Source organism: Momordica charantia (assembly GCF_013281855.1).
Source record: "Momordica charantia cultivar OHB3-1 chromosome 9 unlocalized genomic scaffold, Mcharantia_2.0 BLBB01000009.1, whole genome shotgun sequence".
Lineage (NCBI taxonomy): Eukaryota > Viridiplantae > Streptophyta > Magnoliopsida > Cucurbitales > Cucurbitaceae > Momordica > Momordica charantia.
Window position 1 is genome coordinate 2,908,281 of NW_028275167.1, and position 12,001 is coordinate 2,920,281.

The following is a 12,001-nucleotide window of genomic DNA, read 5'->3' on the forward strand; positions in this document are numbered from 1 at the left end:
AAAAAAGTCAAGATTACAAAAATCTCGGGTCAATATTGCATTAAATGCCTGAGATTTAATTGATAACAATACGACTAAGAGGAGAGAGAATGCCAAAAGAAAAACTGAAATTTGCGGATCTCGGACCGGGCTTGAAGAATCCCGGTTCAGGCTTGAAGAATCCTGGTCCGGGTTACTATTCGGTCCAGGATTCTGCAATCCCGGACTGAGATTCTTCAGGCCCGGACCGGGACCGGATTCTTCAATCCCGGGATCCGCAAATTTCAGTTTTTTTTGTTTTTTGAATTATCCTCCTTAAATCTCGGGCATTTAATGCAATATTAGCCCGACATCTATGAAATCTTAATTTTTTTTTGTAATTAAATCCGGACAGATGTTATGCATTTATTATTTGATCATGCAAAAAAAAATTTCACCATAATATAGTTATTGGAGGATTTAATCTACAGATTTGTTTTGTGTAGATTTCGTTTGTTAAGTAATTGATTCCTAAATTAATCCATATTAGATTCAAATTAAAAAAATCTAAAAAAAATCGTAAGAATTGAGAGAAGAGGTTGGATATAATTTTACTTAAAATAAATAAAAGATATTTTGATAATTTTATAAAGACAACAAGTAGAAAGGGGAAATCCAGTTCCCCTACAGTAGCTCTCCCTGATCGGTGAGTGGAATTTAGAAATTTTTTTTCCTTTTTATTGGTTTAGCTATTGGGATTTTGTGGTTTTTAGTGATCTGCTGGACGTTGACAGCGATATTGATGGGTGCAATATGTATATTTGAGTTGCATTACCTATTCACTGCTTTACTATCACATCCCTTCTTGTTGTGTAACAATTCTATGGATATTGCGTTCTATTACTCCACCTCCACGCTCATGAATTTTGTTTCGGTTATGCAGTTTTAAATCTAGACCGGAAATGCAAAGTTTCCGTAGAATTAATCAATTGGTACGAAGGAAAAGTCCAGATGCTCATTTCAAATCGACTAGAGGATACCCTGTTAATGGAGATGTTGGCTGTAGCTGCTCGGCGCCAATGTTGATGGAAAATGGTTTTGCTATTGCTCGTCTTTTTGGAAATCCATATGGGTCTTTCAGTGGTTCCTTCATCTCTAACTTCATAAGCAATAGGAGTCTAGGACACAAGAATATGACATGGTCTTGACCAACACCTGATTGGCTAGTGTACGTTTTATGGTCGAACATGCGTGTTCTTTGTCTTTGTTCTACTCATTCCTAACTTCATTGTCTTTGTCCCTGCTCACCTCACTGATGAAGAAGCATGTTCTTTGTCTTTGTTCTACTCATGCCCTCTTACATTAATGAATGTAATGAGGTTATGCTAAGCTCTAACTATCAATTTTTGCGTTCACATGTCATAGGGTATTCTTTTCTGTCTTGTAGATTATGTAGCTAATCTTTTTCATTTTCCTTTTTGGTGGAAGAATCTAATACAAAAGAGATTCATGTAACATCTTATAAGAAAAAGCATTAGGAAAGAAATATAATTACCATACAAAGGAATTACTAAAATATATTGAAAGATAAAACATAAAAGGATCACAATATAACCCAAGTATTAGAGGTACTTGGACCCTCCCTCTTGAGATATCACTCAAGCCTAAACCACTACAAAATTGGATACCTTCATTCTTACACCGTCATTCTATTTATAACAACTCTTCCTAACAACTTCTCTATCTAATTACTAAGGTACCCTCAATACCGTAATAATATCCTTAATTACTCCTAAGATCATTCCTAACATACTACTTATGGACAAACCATCATGGGTGGCTCATTGGTCTAAAGGGACTAGGGTTAATTAAGAGGGAATGAGTTCAAACCTCATGATGGCCTCCTACATTGCTCCTAGCCCACCTTTTTCTCTCTTGGCCGTTATGGCCTACAACGGTTCAATATCTAATTACCTCCTTACCCTTATCCTTCCGAATGTGACCTTATGTATAATATAAATACAGTTTGATTGTTTTTGAGAAAAATGTGACCTTATCTAATTACCTCTTTGCACATGACTAATCAAGTGATTGATGAATGACAGATACTCACCAAACATAAAAAGAGATTAAGGTGTTAGACAAGAAGAAGGTGCGGAGGGCGAAGCTATATTATCTTAGAGACAAAATGAACGCTCTTAAGAAGCAATAACAAGCTTTCTTATGGTGTGTTGTAATCATTCTCGGCAAGAAATCTCACGAGTTTACATGATTATCTATCTTATCCTGTTTTGTGGAGCTCTCAGCTTCGGCTGAAATAAAGAAAATGAAATCAACATTGATTGCCTCTAGAAGAAATATTCTTTCATTAGTTGCTCAAGCAAACCATGTCATCGTTTTACCTTCTGGGTGACTGGTTGCCTTTGCTGACATTAGGCTGTTTGTAATGGGCGTAAAGTCAGCTTTCATGGAGAAAAATGAAAGACTACATATGGGCATAAAAAAATCGGTCCAACAAAAAGAGTCAAAACTAAAAAAAACGGTCTCCATTCAAGCAAGATCAACCCTAAGGAATAACTACAAAATACTCTAGACACCGAGGTCCAAAGAGAACCATGGAACCGAGCAAGGTCCCACAAGATGCTGATTTCTTGTGTATAAAACGGGAAAAGTGGCCCCCAAGGGGTAGCCCTATTGACAAAGGTTTGGAGTCTCATAAAAAACCTTGATGTCCCTCAAGTTCTGCCTTGGTGCGAGTGCCCTCAAATAAATGTGGTAAAGCTTCGACTTCGTGGATAGTTTGGTTGGATGAGTTATTGAGAATATTCTTAGCCTATCCATGCTCAACCATTATCTTCTTTTGATGCTTGGATTCCTTGGAAGTAACTCTCCATCATGTGTGGATTCCTTCAAACTTTTGTGGCGAGTTCCAGTTCTAAAGTTAGCAACATTTTGATCTGTTAGGACATTTCCACAAGCTTGGATTTTTTCGTTCTCATGATCTGATCCGTTTCTTTTATCTTAATTCAAAAAATGTTTACTCCAATTCTGTTGCCGCCAACTAGGGAATATATGATTCCACAAATGATGTTTTCAAGACTAAAAGAAAGAGAATTGTATTTGTTTTTTTATTTTTCTTTTTTAAATACTAATTAATGTTGGAAGTTTACAAATTTAAATCTAGCAATGATCTATCAAAATTTGTAAAACTGCATAGCTAAACTGTTAAACTATATTTCTTTTTATCGGGTTCAAATATTCACCATACATATTGTTGTAAAATTGCTAAGTTTAATATATAAGTTCCCACGATTAGATTAATCCATCAATTAGCTATTTATAAATTTCCACACAAGAATCAGAGAAGGATATTTTATTTTTAAATACTTTCTTTTTTCAGGCATTTCATTTTTAAATATTCAATCGTGACGTCATGCTCAGTCACTGGATTGAGGTTGAGTCTACATTATCGACACGTGGCCCATTCAGATTTTTTGAAATATAAATTGGCTCTTAATTACTTTAGCAGTTTTTCTCCTTTTTGTTAATGGTTAGTGTTTTTGGGTTTTTTGGTCTATCATATAAATATTTTGATTTCATTTTTATTTGTCGCATGTAATAGTTAAAATAATAATAATAATAATAATAATTGCTATTCTTTCATTCAATAATTATACAAACTTTGATAGATTTGAAAAATACTCTATAATAGTGAATTAAATCATTTTATTTTACACCACATTTTAATATATATTTAGAATAAGAAAATTGTATATTATTGTAAATCTTATAATTGTTTTTATTGTGTTATGTTTGTAAAAGTTGGTATATAGTATAAAAGATATGATTTATAAGTTTGGATGAATGTAGTTTGTAGACTTTGACCAACTCTTATTTTTCATACACAAACTAACTTACCAAATATAAACTCAATTACTTAGCCCCTAGTTGCAAAAGTCTACTCTTTGAGCCTAAGAATGCCAATGGGCATGGCCGAAGATGCCTTCCTCGTCCCTCGTCCCGGTGGGAGGTTCGATCTTCATCCCCTCCCTCCCTCACCGATACTTGATTTCGAAGAATCGAAGTGGGTTCAAGATTCTCCTCAGCTACTCTTTTCTTTCTTTCTTTAATTTTTGAAAATTAAATGCTAAATAACATATTAAATTTTATGGTATTTGGTAAAATAACATACTTAGAAACCTTAAATTTATTCATCTATCATATTATAAAATTTTTATTTACAACACATCCGGACTAGTTTCCATTCTGTAAACATCCCCTAAGAAAAGGGGAAAGAATTGGTAATTGAGTATTTTTATTCTGTAATTTATCAAATATTGACATGAATACTCCAAATGTGTTATTTTCCTCTAATGGTGGAATTTCATATATTAAAGTTAACATGGATTCAATTAAAAATTTTCCTTTAGAAAGCTTACCTCAACAAAGTTCCATGGCAGCAGCACCAGGCATGGCCACTTCTTCACCCATCACAGTAAAGGAGGTGCCATCTGGAAATCAGAGAAAATCAAACTGGCTTCCTCAAGTTTTGCATGGCAGTTAAGTTCTCATATATTTCGTTGATTTCACTAGAATTTCTTCACTGTCTTCTATCGTCTTCGATCATTCGTACAACGTCCGAGCAACCGGGAAGTGATCTTCCGCTGTTCAGATGTCGTGGCCATGGTGGATTAAGATTATGTAGAAATCCTGAAAGTCCTTTCATCCTTTACCAGGTTTTCCCCAATAACCTTCGTCCCCACATGAGCAGACTCCATCCTTGAAATGGTGATACTCTTCGACATCCCTTACCGATATTTCTCTACGTACGACTGTCGAGATGAATTTTACAAAGTTGTGGCAGCTATGGCACATGTACAGATTCTTTGTCACCCAGATAGGTGTCCCTGGGGCGGTATTGATCAGCCCGAACGCAATGGCCTGCCTTTCACTATGCCCACAAAAAATGTCGGCTCTGGAAGTTTCAACCTCACTCAAGAAACTGCTCTTCAAATCGCTGAAACAGGTTTCCTTCATCTTGGTATAGAATCCTTCCAGAACCCCATCTATTTCTTTCGAGTCAGCGTGAAAATTATCACCACTGAGGAAAGCATGAACTTTTCCCTTTATTTCCACCCAGCTGCAACCAGGATCTACAGATAGTCCTCTCTCTCTCATTAGTGATCTAACTTTCGAAACCTTGTCCCAGTTACCGCATTCAGCATAGAGATTGCAGAGAAGAATATAATAACCAACACTTTTATTGTCCTTTTCGAATATACGTGTCACTGCAAGTTCTCCAAGCTCGACATTTCTGTGAATCCTGCAAGCATTTAGCAAGGCTCCCCATATAGCTGCATCTGGCTTAAGTGACATGTCCTGGATAAAGTCATAAGCATCGTCTAATCGCCCAGCACGACCAAGTAGATCAACAATGCATGCGTGATGTTTCAGATTAGGAGTCAGATTATACTTGTTTTTCATTACATTGAAGTACTCCAAACCTTCAACAACCATACCTGACCTGCTGCAGGCACATAATAGCGAAATAAAGGTAATCTCGTCTGGATTTACCTCTGACTCTAACATCTTATCAAATAGCTCGACAGCAAGCTTACCTTGCCCCTTCTCGGCATAACCCGTAAGCAGTATATTCCATGCTGTAACGTCCTTCTTTTGAGAGTTAAATTGGTTCAATGCGGGCACTTCCCTTCCACATCTTACATACATATCTAGGATCGCATTAGGTAAAAAACCATCAAACCCAACACCAGTACGTAGAGCATGAGCATGAATCTCTTTTCCACGCATTAAAGCTCCTATTCTAGCACATGCCGATAAGACCGAAATCAGTGTTACAGAATTTGGTTCCATTGATTCCTTCATCTGGCGGAAGAATAACAGAGCCTCGAAACTTCTATTATTAATTCGTAGCCCAAGGATAAGTGAAGTCCAAGATATGACATTCTTTCCCGAGATATTGCGAAATACTTCTAAGGCCTTGTCAACGCATTTACACTTTGAGTACATATCAATGAGAGAGTTTGCGACCATGACATGGGATATAAGGCCAGTCTTGATGGCAATCTCATGAAGCCTAATACCCAAATCCAAATGGCCTAGACAAGCACAAGCAGATAATACACTAACTAAAGTAATCTCATCCGGCAGTATGCCCTCTAACTCCATCATTTTATAAGTTTCCACAGCCCTACAAGGCAGCTTGTGACTGTCGTAGCTTGCTATCATTGCCGTCCACGATACGATGTCTTTCGATTCCATTCGAGAAAATACTTTCTCTGCTTCCTCCAAATTCCCAAGACTCGAATACATCTGAATCAAAGAATTGTTCACCGAGACATCACCCCCAAACTCTGATCTAACTACATATCCATGAATTTCTCTACCTAATCTCTCGTTACCAAGAAGCTCACACGCGGATGCTACACTAGTCATAGTTATCAAATCTGGATCAACGGAAAGTTCCCGCATCAAGAAAAACAATCTCAAGCCTTCCAATCCCTCTCCATTTTCGAAGTACCCCGAAATCATTGCATTCCACGAAATCCGATCTCTCTTTGGCATTCTATCAAACAGTTTCCTGGCATGACTTATGTCACCACATTTCACATACATGGTGATTAAAGCATTACCCACATCCACATCCGACTCAAATCCAAATCTTATGACATGGCCATGAATCTCCTTGCCTCTAGCTATATCAGAAACACCACCACAAGTTCTTAAAACAGAGGGAAAAGTATATACATCAGGCCTAATTTCAGCCCACAACATTCTATGATACAAATTCAAAGCCTCGTCAAAACACCCCGCTTTAGAATACCCACCCACCAACACATTCCAGGAAAACACATCCCTTTCAGACATTTTACCAAACACATACCAGGCGTCAACCAAATTCCCGAACCTCACGAACATGCTCAACAGGGCATTACCAAGCCGAACTCTCAAACGGGATTTCGAACTCGACACTAGTGCGTAGACGCGAGACCCTTCATCGGGCGCCCTTCTCCACTCGCACAGCCTCAATAAAGCAACATAAGCCTCTTCGTCCACCTCAATCCGGAGCTCTTGCATCGATTCCAAGCGTTTCATGGCTTGTTCTAGGTTCCCACGAAGGCATAGCTCTTGTAATTCTAAGTTGTGGGTTTGGTTGATGGTCGAATTAGAGAGCGCGGTGCCCAGGACTGAGATTTCTTGGGTTTTTCTTGCTGTCTTGGTGTGGGTCAGCAGGTTTTTGGAGAAAGATAAGGCTTTGGGGTAGTGATTGTTGGAGATTTGAGGATTGGAGCGGTCGAGATAGGTAAGAAGATGAGAGGTTTTAGCAAAAACCGCCATGGCCGGAGATACAGGGCATTGTTCTCCGGGGTTTTGAGAGAGGTTTAACAGTTAAAAGAGAGGGAAACAAAGAAATTGGTTGCACCATCAACTGGATAACGCATTAACGGTACTTCCACTCCCAATTTTGAACCTCTGATAACTAAAGAGAGAGAATTGTTCTTGATTACGGAACAGGTATAAAATAGAAAACTTCATAAAATTGAGAAATATCTTTTGTCACACCATATTATAGCTATTTTAAATTAGAAATATCTTTTGTCGAAGTAAGACTAAATTAAAATAATTAATGGTTAATACTTTTTGGTCCTGTAATTTAACCAGAGTAATGATTTATTTATTAAATTTTAATTTGTTACAATTTAGACTATGTGGTAATAATTTAGTCTCTAGATTTTATTAGGTAACAATTTAGTCTATATAGTTAAATTTGTAATAATTTAGTATCTACCGTGAATTTTTTTTTTTGTGAAATTTATTATATATGTAGATCAATAAACTACTAAGGGTTAACTGTATTTCTAAATTATAAAGACTAAATCATTTATTATATAATAAAAATGTTTTACACTTAATTTTGATGAGATTTTTCACATGACTAAATTGTTACAAATTCAGTACAATGACTAAATCATTACCAACTAAAATTTATGGATTAAATTTATTTACTTTAACGAAACTAGAACCAAATATATTTTTTAATCAGAAAAAATTTATCCCTAAATGATTAAATTTTTTTTCCCAAATTTGCTTCGTTTATAAGATTAAAAAACAATCCCACAACAAATATAACTACATATATAAATGAAGCAATGAATTCAAAGTCCAACTTCCATTATCCCATGTCCAAATGGAGTATTAAATGGTTAATAATTAAATAAAGTAAAGAAAGTGAAATTATATATTAGTATAATATAGAATGAACTATGAAGTAATTTTAAGAATAATAATGCATAAACACTCAAAGACAACTAACGTTACATTATTACAAAAACCTCTCAAGACACAGATTTCCTCCATGTCTTGGTGGGCGTCCTACGTTTAACCAACTTTGTTTTTATGTCCACCGGCGTCTGCCGCCCAAAGCCCTCCTCCTCCGCCTCTCCACCGTCTTCGATCTTCCCCGAATCTCCGCCGTGCTTAAACCCCGGTACGCCGAATTTCCTCCACTTGAAAAACCCCCTCTTCTTCTCCGACAGCCTCTCCATTTGAGCCTGCATTATATTGCACTGGTTCTGGAGCCTAATCACGGTATCCTTGAGCCTCTTGATCTCCATTTGTTGGGCTGTTATCTCTCGCTTCGACTGGCATCGGGTCGGGAGGTGGTCGAGGCCTGCCGAGGGGCTCCGAGCTCCGCCGATGGAGCCACTCCAATCCAGATGTCGGTAATTTAGTTTGGTATGCTCCGAGAAGAGGACTTGGATCACGGCTCGGACTGGGAGGCGGTCGTTTTGTGCGGCGTGGAGAGACGCCTCCGTCGAAAGCTTCCGGCTGTCCATTAGTTTGCAAAGACTCTTTCTTTCTTGCTTTGATAGGCTGGGATGTGCCTGCATTTTGAAATTTAAAAGATGTCAAATCAATTAAGATTTCGTCCCAAAATTAATTGATAACGAAGGTAGTAATCTATATGAATTCAGTTAGGTTTCTTATCTTTTCAATATAGAATCATCAACAGTTAGCGTATTCCTGAACTTATTACGTGTTTTTGCATATTTTATTGAAAAATAATATAGTTTTAGCTACTTTATTATTCTCCAGAATGTTAAATTTAAAAAAAAAAATGAACGCACCCTGCTTAAAAACACATCTTTTTTTCTTTTGTGAAGAACATTAAAAAATATTATGTTACTTAATTTTGTTATATAGATATTATAATGCATTTTATAAGTAAAGATAATGAAATAACAATTTTATTTATGTTTCTATTAATCTGAAAAAAAAAAGTAAAACAAAAAATGAAAATTATTTTGTTTAAAAATTTTATTAAAATACCATTATTAAAAACAAAAAGAAAAGAGAGAGCATGATTAGCAAATAATCCAAAACTTTGTCGTATTATTTTTTATAAACATAAATGTTTATCGACTCATCACTATTAAAAAATGATAATGAAGAGATTAATATACAAAGAAAGAGAGAAAAATAGAATAAATTGTTGTCAATTTTTTGTATAGTGAGCAAGTAAGAAAAAACCTACTTACTCGTAAGCTTAATTTTTATGCTTCCTTTTAGAAAATGAAAAACTCTCTTCTATTTTCTTTTCTCCTACTTGTCAAAGATTCAATAACGAACAATTCGCTACCTACTCAATAGTACCCGACCCATTTCAAAAATAGATTAAAGAATATAAATTTACGACTAAATAATATAAGTTTATCTTAGTAGTGAGTATGTAAGTAAGAAAAAACCTATTTATTAGTAAGTTGTTTATCCTTCGTTCTTTCGAGAAAAAAAACAACTCTATTTTAGATTCGTCTCTCTTCTATCCGTGAGAAACTCATAACAACGACAATACAAATCTTTCCCTACCTAATCAATTGGGTCCCATTCAAAAAATAGACAAAAGAATATAAGCTTAGGCCACATGAGTGAAAAGATGTTACAAAAAGAAAAAAAAAATGATAACTTTTTACCAACTGTTCCCACACTCCACAGTAATAAGACAAGAGAAATTGCCAATTGGAGGAACCCACACACCCCTCCATCCCTACCAGAGAATCTCTAACCTTTTTTCTCTGTAGATAAGGTTTCTTTTTCTTCTCTTTTTTTCCCTTTTTACCCCCCATTTCACAGAGCCAACGGTTCTATCTTAAGAATATTTAGACATTCATCCAACAGCATCTTAAACTTTTTATTAGCTGTCAGAAAAAGATGAATGATAAATACACTACTACGTATAAAAATTTCAAGGTAATTGATATTTGAAAAATACCTGACTACTCAAGAGTAAGAAACAATCCTGTGCTTACTTATCATTAAATATTTGACAATTAAAAAAGAGAAGTGTAAAAATATAGACCTTCTACAAAAATTAATTAGGCGTGAATTTTTTAATAACTATGTGGACAAGATTTTATCCCAAGGGGGAAAATATTTTTCATTGATATTTTGTCAAAATTTATCTTATTTTTCTCTTTGTATTAGTAGTCAATTAGTGCAAAGTTGAATATTTCTTACTTTGAGATAAGTGTCGATGGCTCGATAGAGGCCATCGTCAGTGGCTCGGGCGTGGCTGGGGAGGGCTCCGGCGAGCTCAACGAACTCCGACAATCCCAAATTCGAATCCATCGCGGCCTCTGGGAGGTAAGAATCGACGAGCTTAGCTACTTTGACGAGCGCAGCACCACTGCGGACGCCGTCGTCAAGGCTGACGAACCTCTTGACGAGCCTAATCACCAGCTCCACGTCGAGCACCGTCCCACAGGTGTGGCTAAAGGAAGGAATCATGAGCTCCTTGAGCGAGGCCTGGTCCAACTGCCACGTAATCCTCTTCTCCAGCTCCGCCTTGTACGGCGGCTCCACACCGACCATACTGGCCGTCCGGAGCAGCCGCAGCAGAAAATTGCAGGGAATCAAATCCCTCTCCGGCGGCAGAACTCCGACCAGCGTCTCCACGAAGAACCGCTTCTTCATCCACGAATTCGTCACGCTCTCGGGGGACTCGTGGAAATTCGCGAGGCGGGGCTCGTCGGAGAGATCGGGGAGCCATTTGGCGGCGTAATGCGCGATTAGAGAGCCGATTAAATCGGTGCGGACGCCGTTGGCTTTGATGCCGGAGAGAGTTTTGACGAAGTAATCGATGTCGAGAATGGTGGCGTCGTCGAACCAGGAGAACTGATCGGCGTCGCCGAATTGGGAGAATTTGGCCGGAAATGTGAGGGAATCCGGCGGCGGAGATTGGTGGCTGAGGTTGAGATTCATTCTGTGGAATTGGGATTTTGGAGAAACATTCAGAGATTGAATTTTGGTGTTGCAGAGTGGGGATTTCTGTTGGAGAGGAAAACAGAGCAGAGCATGTGATAGAGAAGACAAAGATTATAAATGCAAAATATACCATCCAATGTGACAGATCATGCTCTTCAAATTTATACTTTGCAGAATTGTAATTTGTATGTACCCAAATGTTTAATTATACACACTACCACAAGGTTGGAAAAGGACTAGGCATGGGTGTAATTCACTTTCATTTTATTTACCGTCTTACTAATATTTTAGGTGCTGATTGACGAGTACTAAGTCATTAGATTTTGACTAATATTGTCAAAACGAACATAGTTCAGCAGTAATTGACATACATTATTATAATTATTCATTCAATAATTGTTTAACTCGTGGATAACATCATTTTGAATATGCGTAATAATATTTTGAAGTTGGTGTGTATTAGAGTTACATAGGTTGTATAAAACAAGTCCAAAGTTATTAGATACTATGTAGTAAAATTCTTTAAAGTTCAAAACCTCCCGAGAAACATTTTCAAAATTTAATGGACAAAAAATTGGAACCATACCCTTAGACTATCATCAATGGGTATGAAGATTCGAAAATAAGACAAATTTAAAAGATGAGGAATGAAAATAAAATAAATGTAAAAAGGGTTAAAAATAATTATTGAAAAGAGAGGAAAAAAAAGGAAGGAAAAATGGATGTCTGGTTTGGAATATGGGATGGGAAGATCTGGAAT

At 36.8% G+C, this 12,001-nt stretch overlaps 3 protein-coding genes across 3 annotated transcripts; 1 reads left to right on the plus strand and 2 right to left on the minus strand.

Moving 5' to 3' along the window:
- Positions 1-920: 920 nt before the first annotated feature.
- On the plus strand, positions 921-2,170 carry LOC111022131 (uncharacterized). Its single transcript, XM_022299295.1, has 2 exons — positions 921-1,101; positions 2,085-2,170. The coding sequence occupies exons 1-2, from the start codon at positions 921-923 to the stop codon at positions 2,168-2,170; spliced, it is 267 nt and encodes an 88-aa protein (XP_022154987.1).
- A 2,086-nt stretch (positions 2,171-4,256) lies between these two features.
- On the minus strand, positions 4,257-7,497 carry ECB2 (Tetratricopeptide repeat (TPR)-like superfamily protein). Its single transcript, XM_022298024.2, has one exon. The coding sequence runs from the start codon at positions 7,315-7,317 to the stop codon at positions 4,681-4,683; it is 2,637 nt and encodes an 878-aa protein (XP_022153716.1). The 5' UTR covers positions 7,318-7,497; the 3' UTR covers positions 4,257-4,680.
- Positions 7,498-8,130: 633 nt separating this feature from the next.
- LOC111014713 (root phototropism protein 3) lies at positions 8,131-11,463 on the minus strand. Its single transcript, XM_022289520.2, has 2 exons — positions 10,495-11,463; positions 8,131-8,864 (listed from the first exon to the last, which is right to left on the minus strand). Exons 1-2 carry the CDS (start codon positions 11,236-11,238, stop codon positions 8,316-8,318), a joined length of 1,293 nt encoding a protein of 430 aa, XP_022145212.1. The 5' UTR covers positions 11,239-11,463; the 3' UTR covers positions 8,131-8,315.
- Between the last annotated feature and the right edge of the window lie 538 nt (positions 11,464-12,001).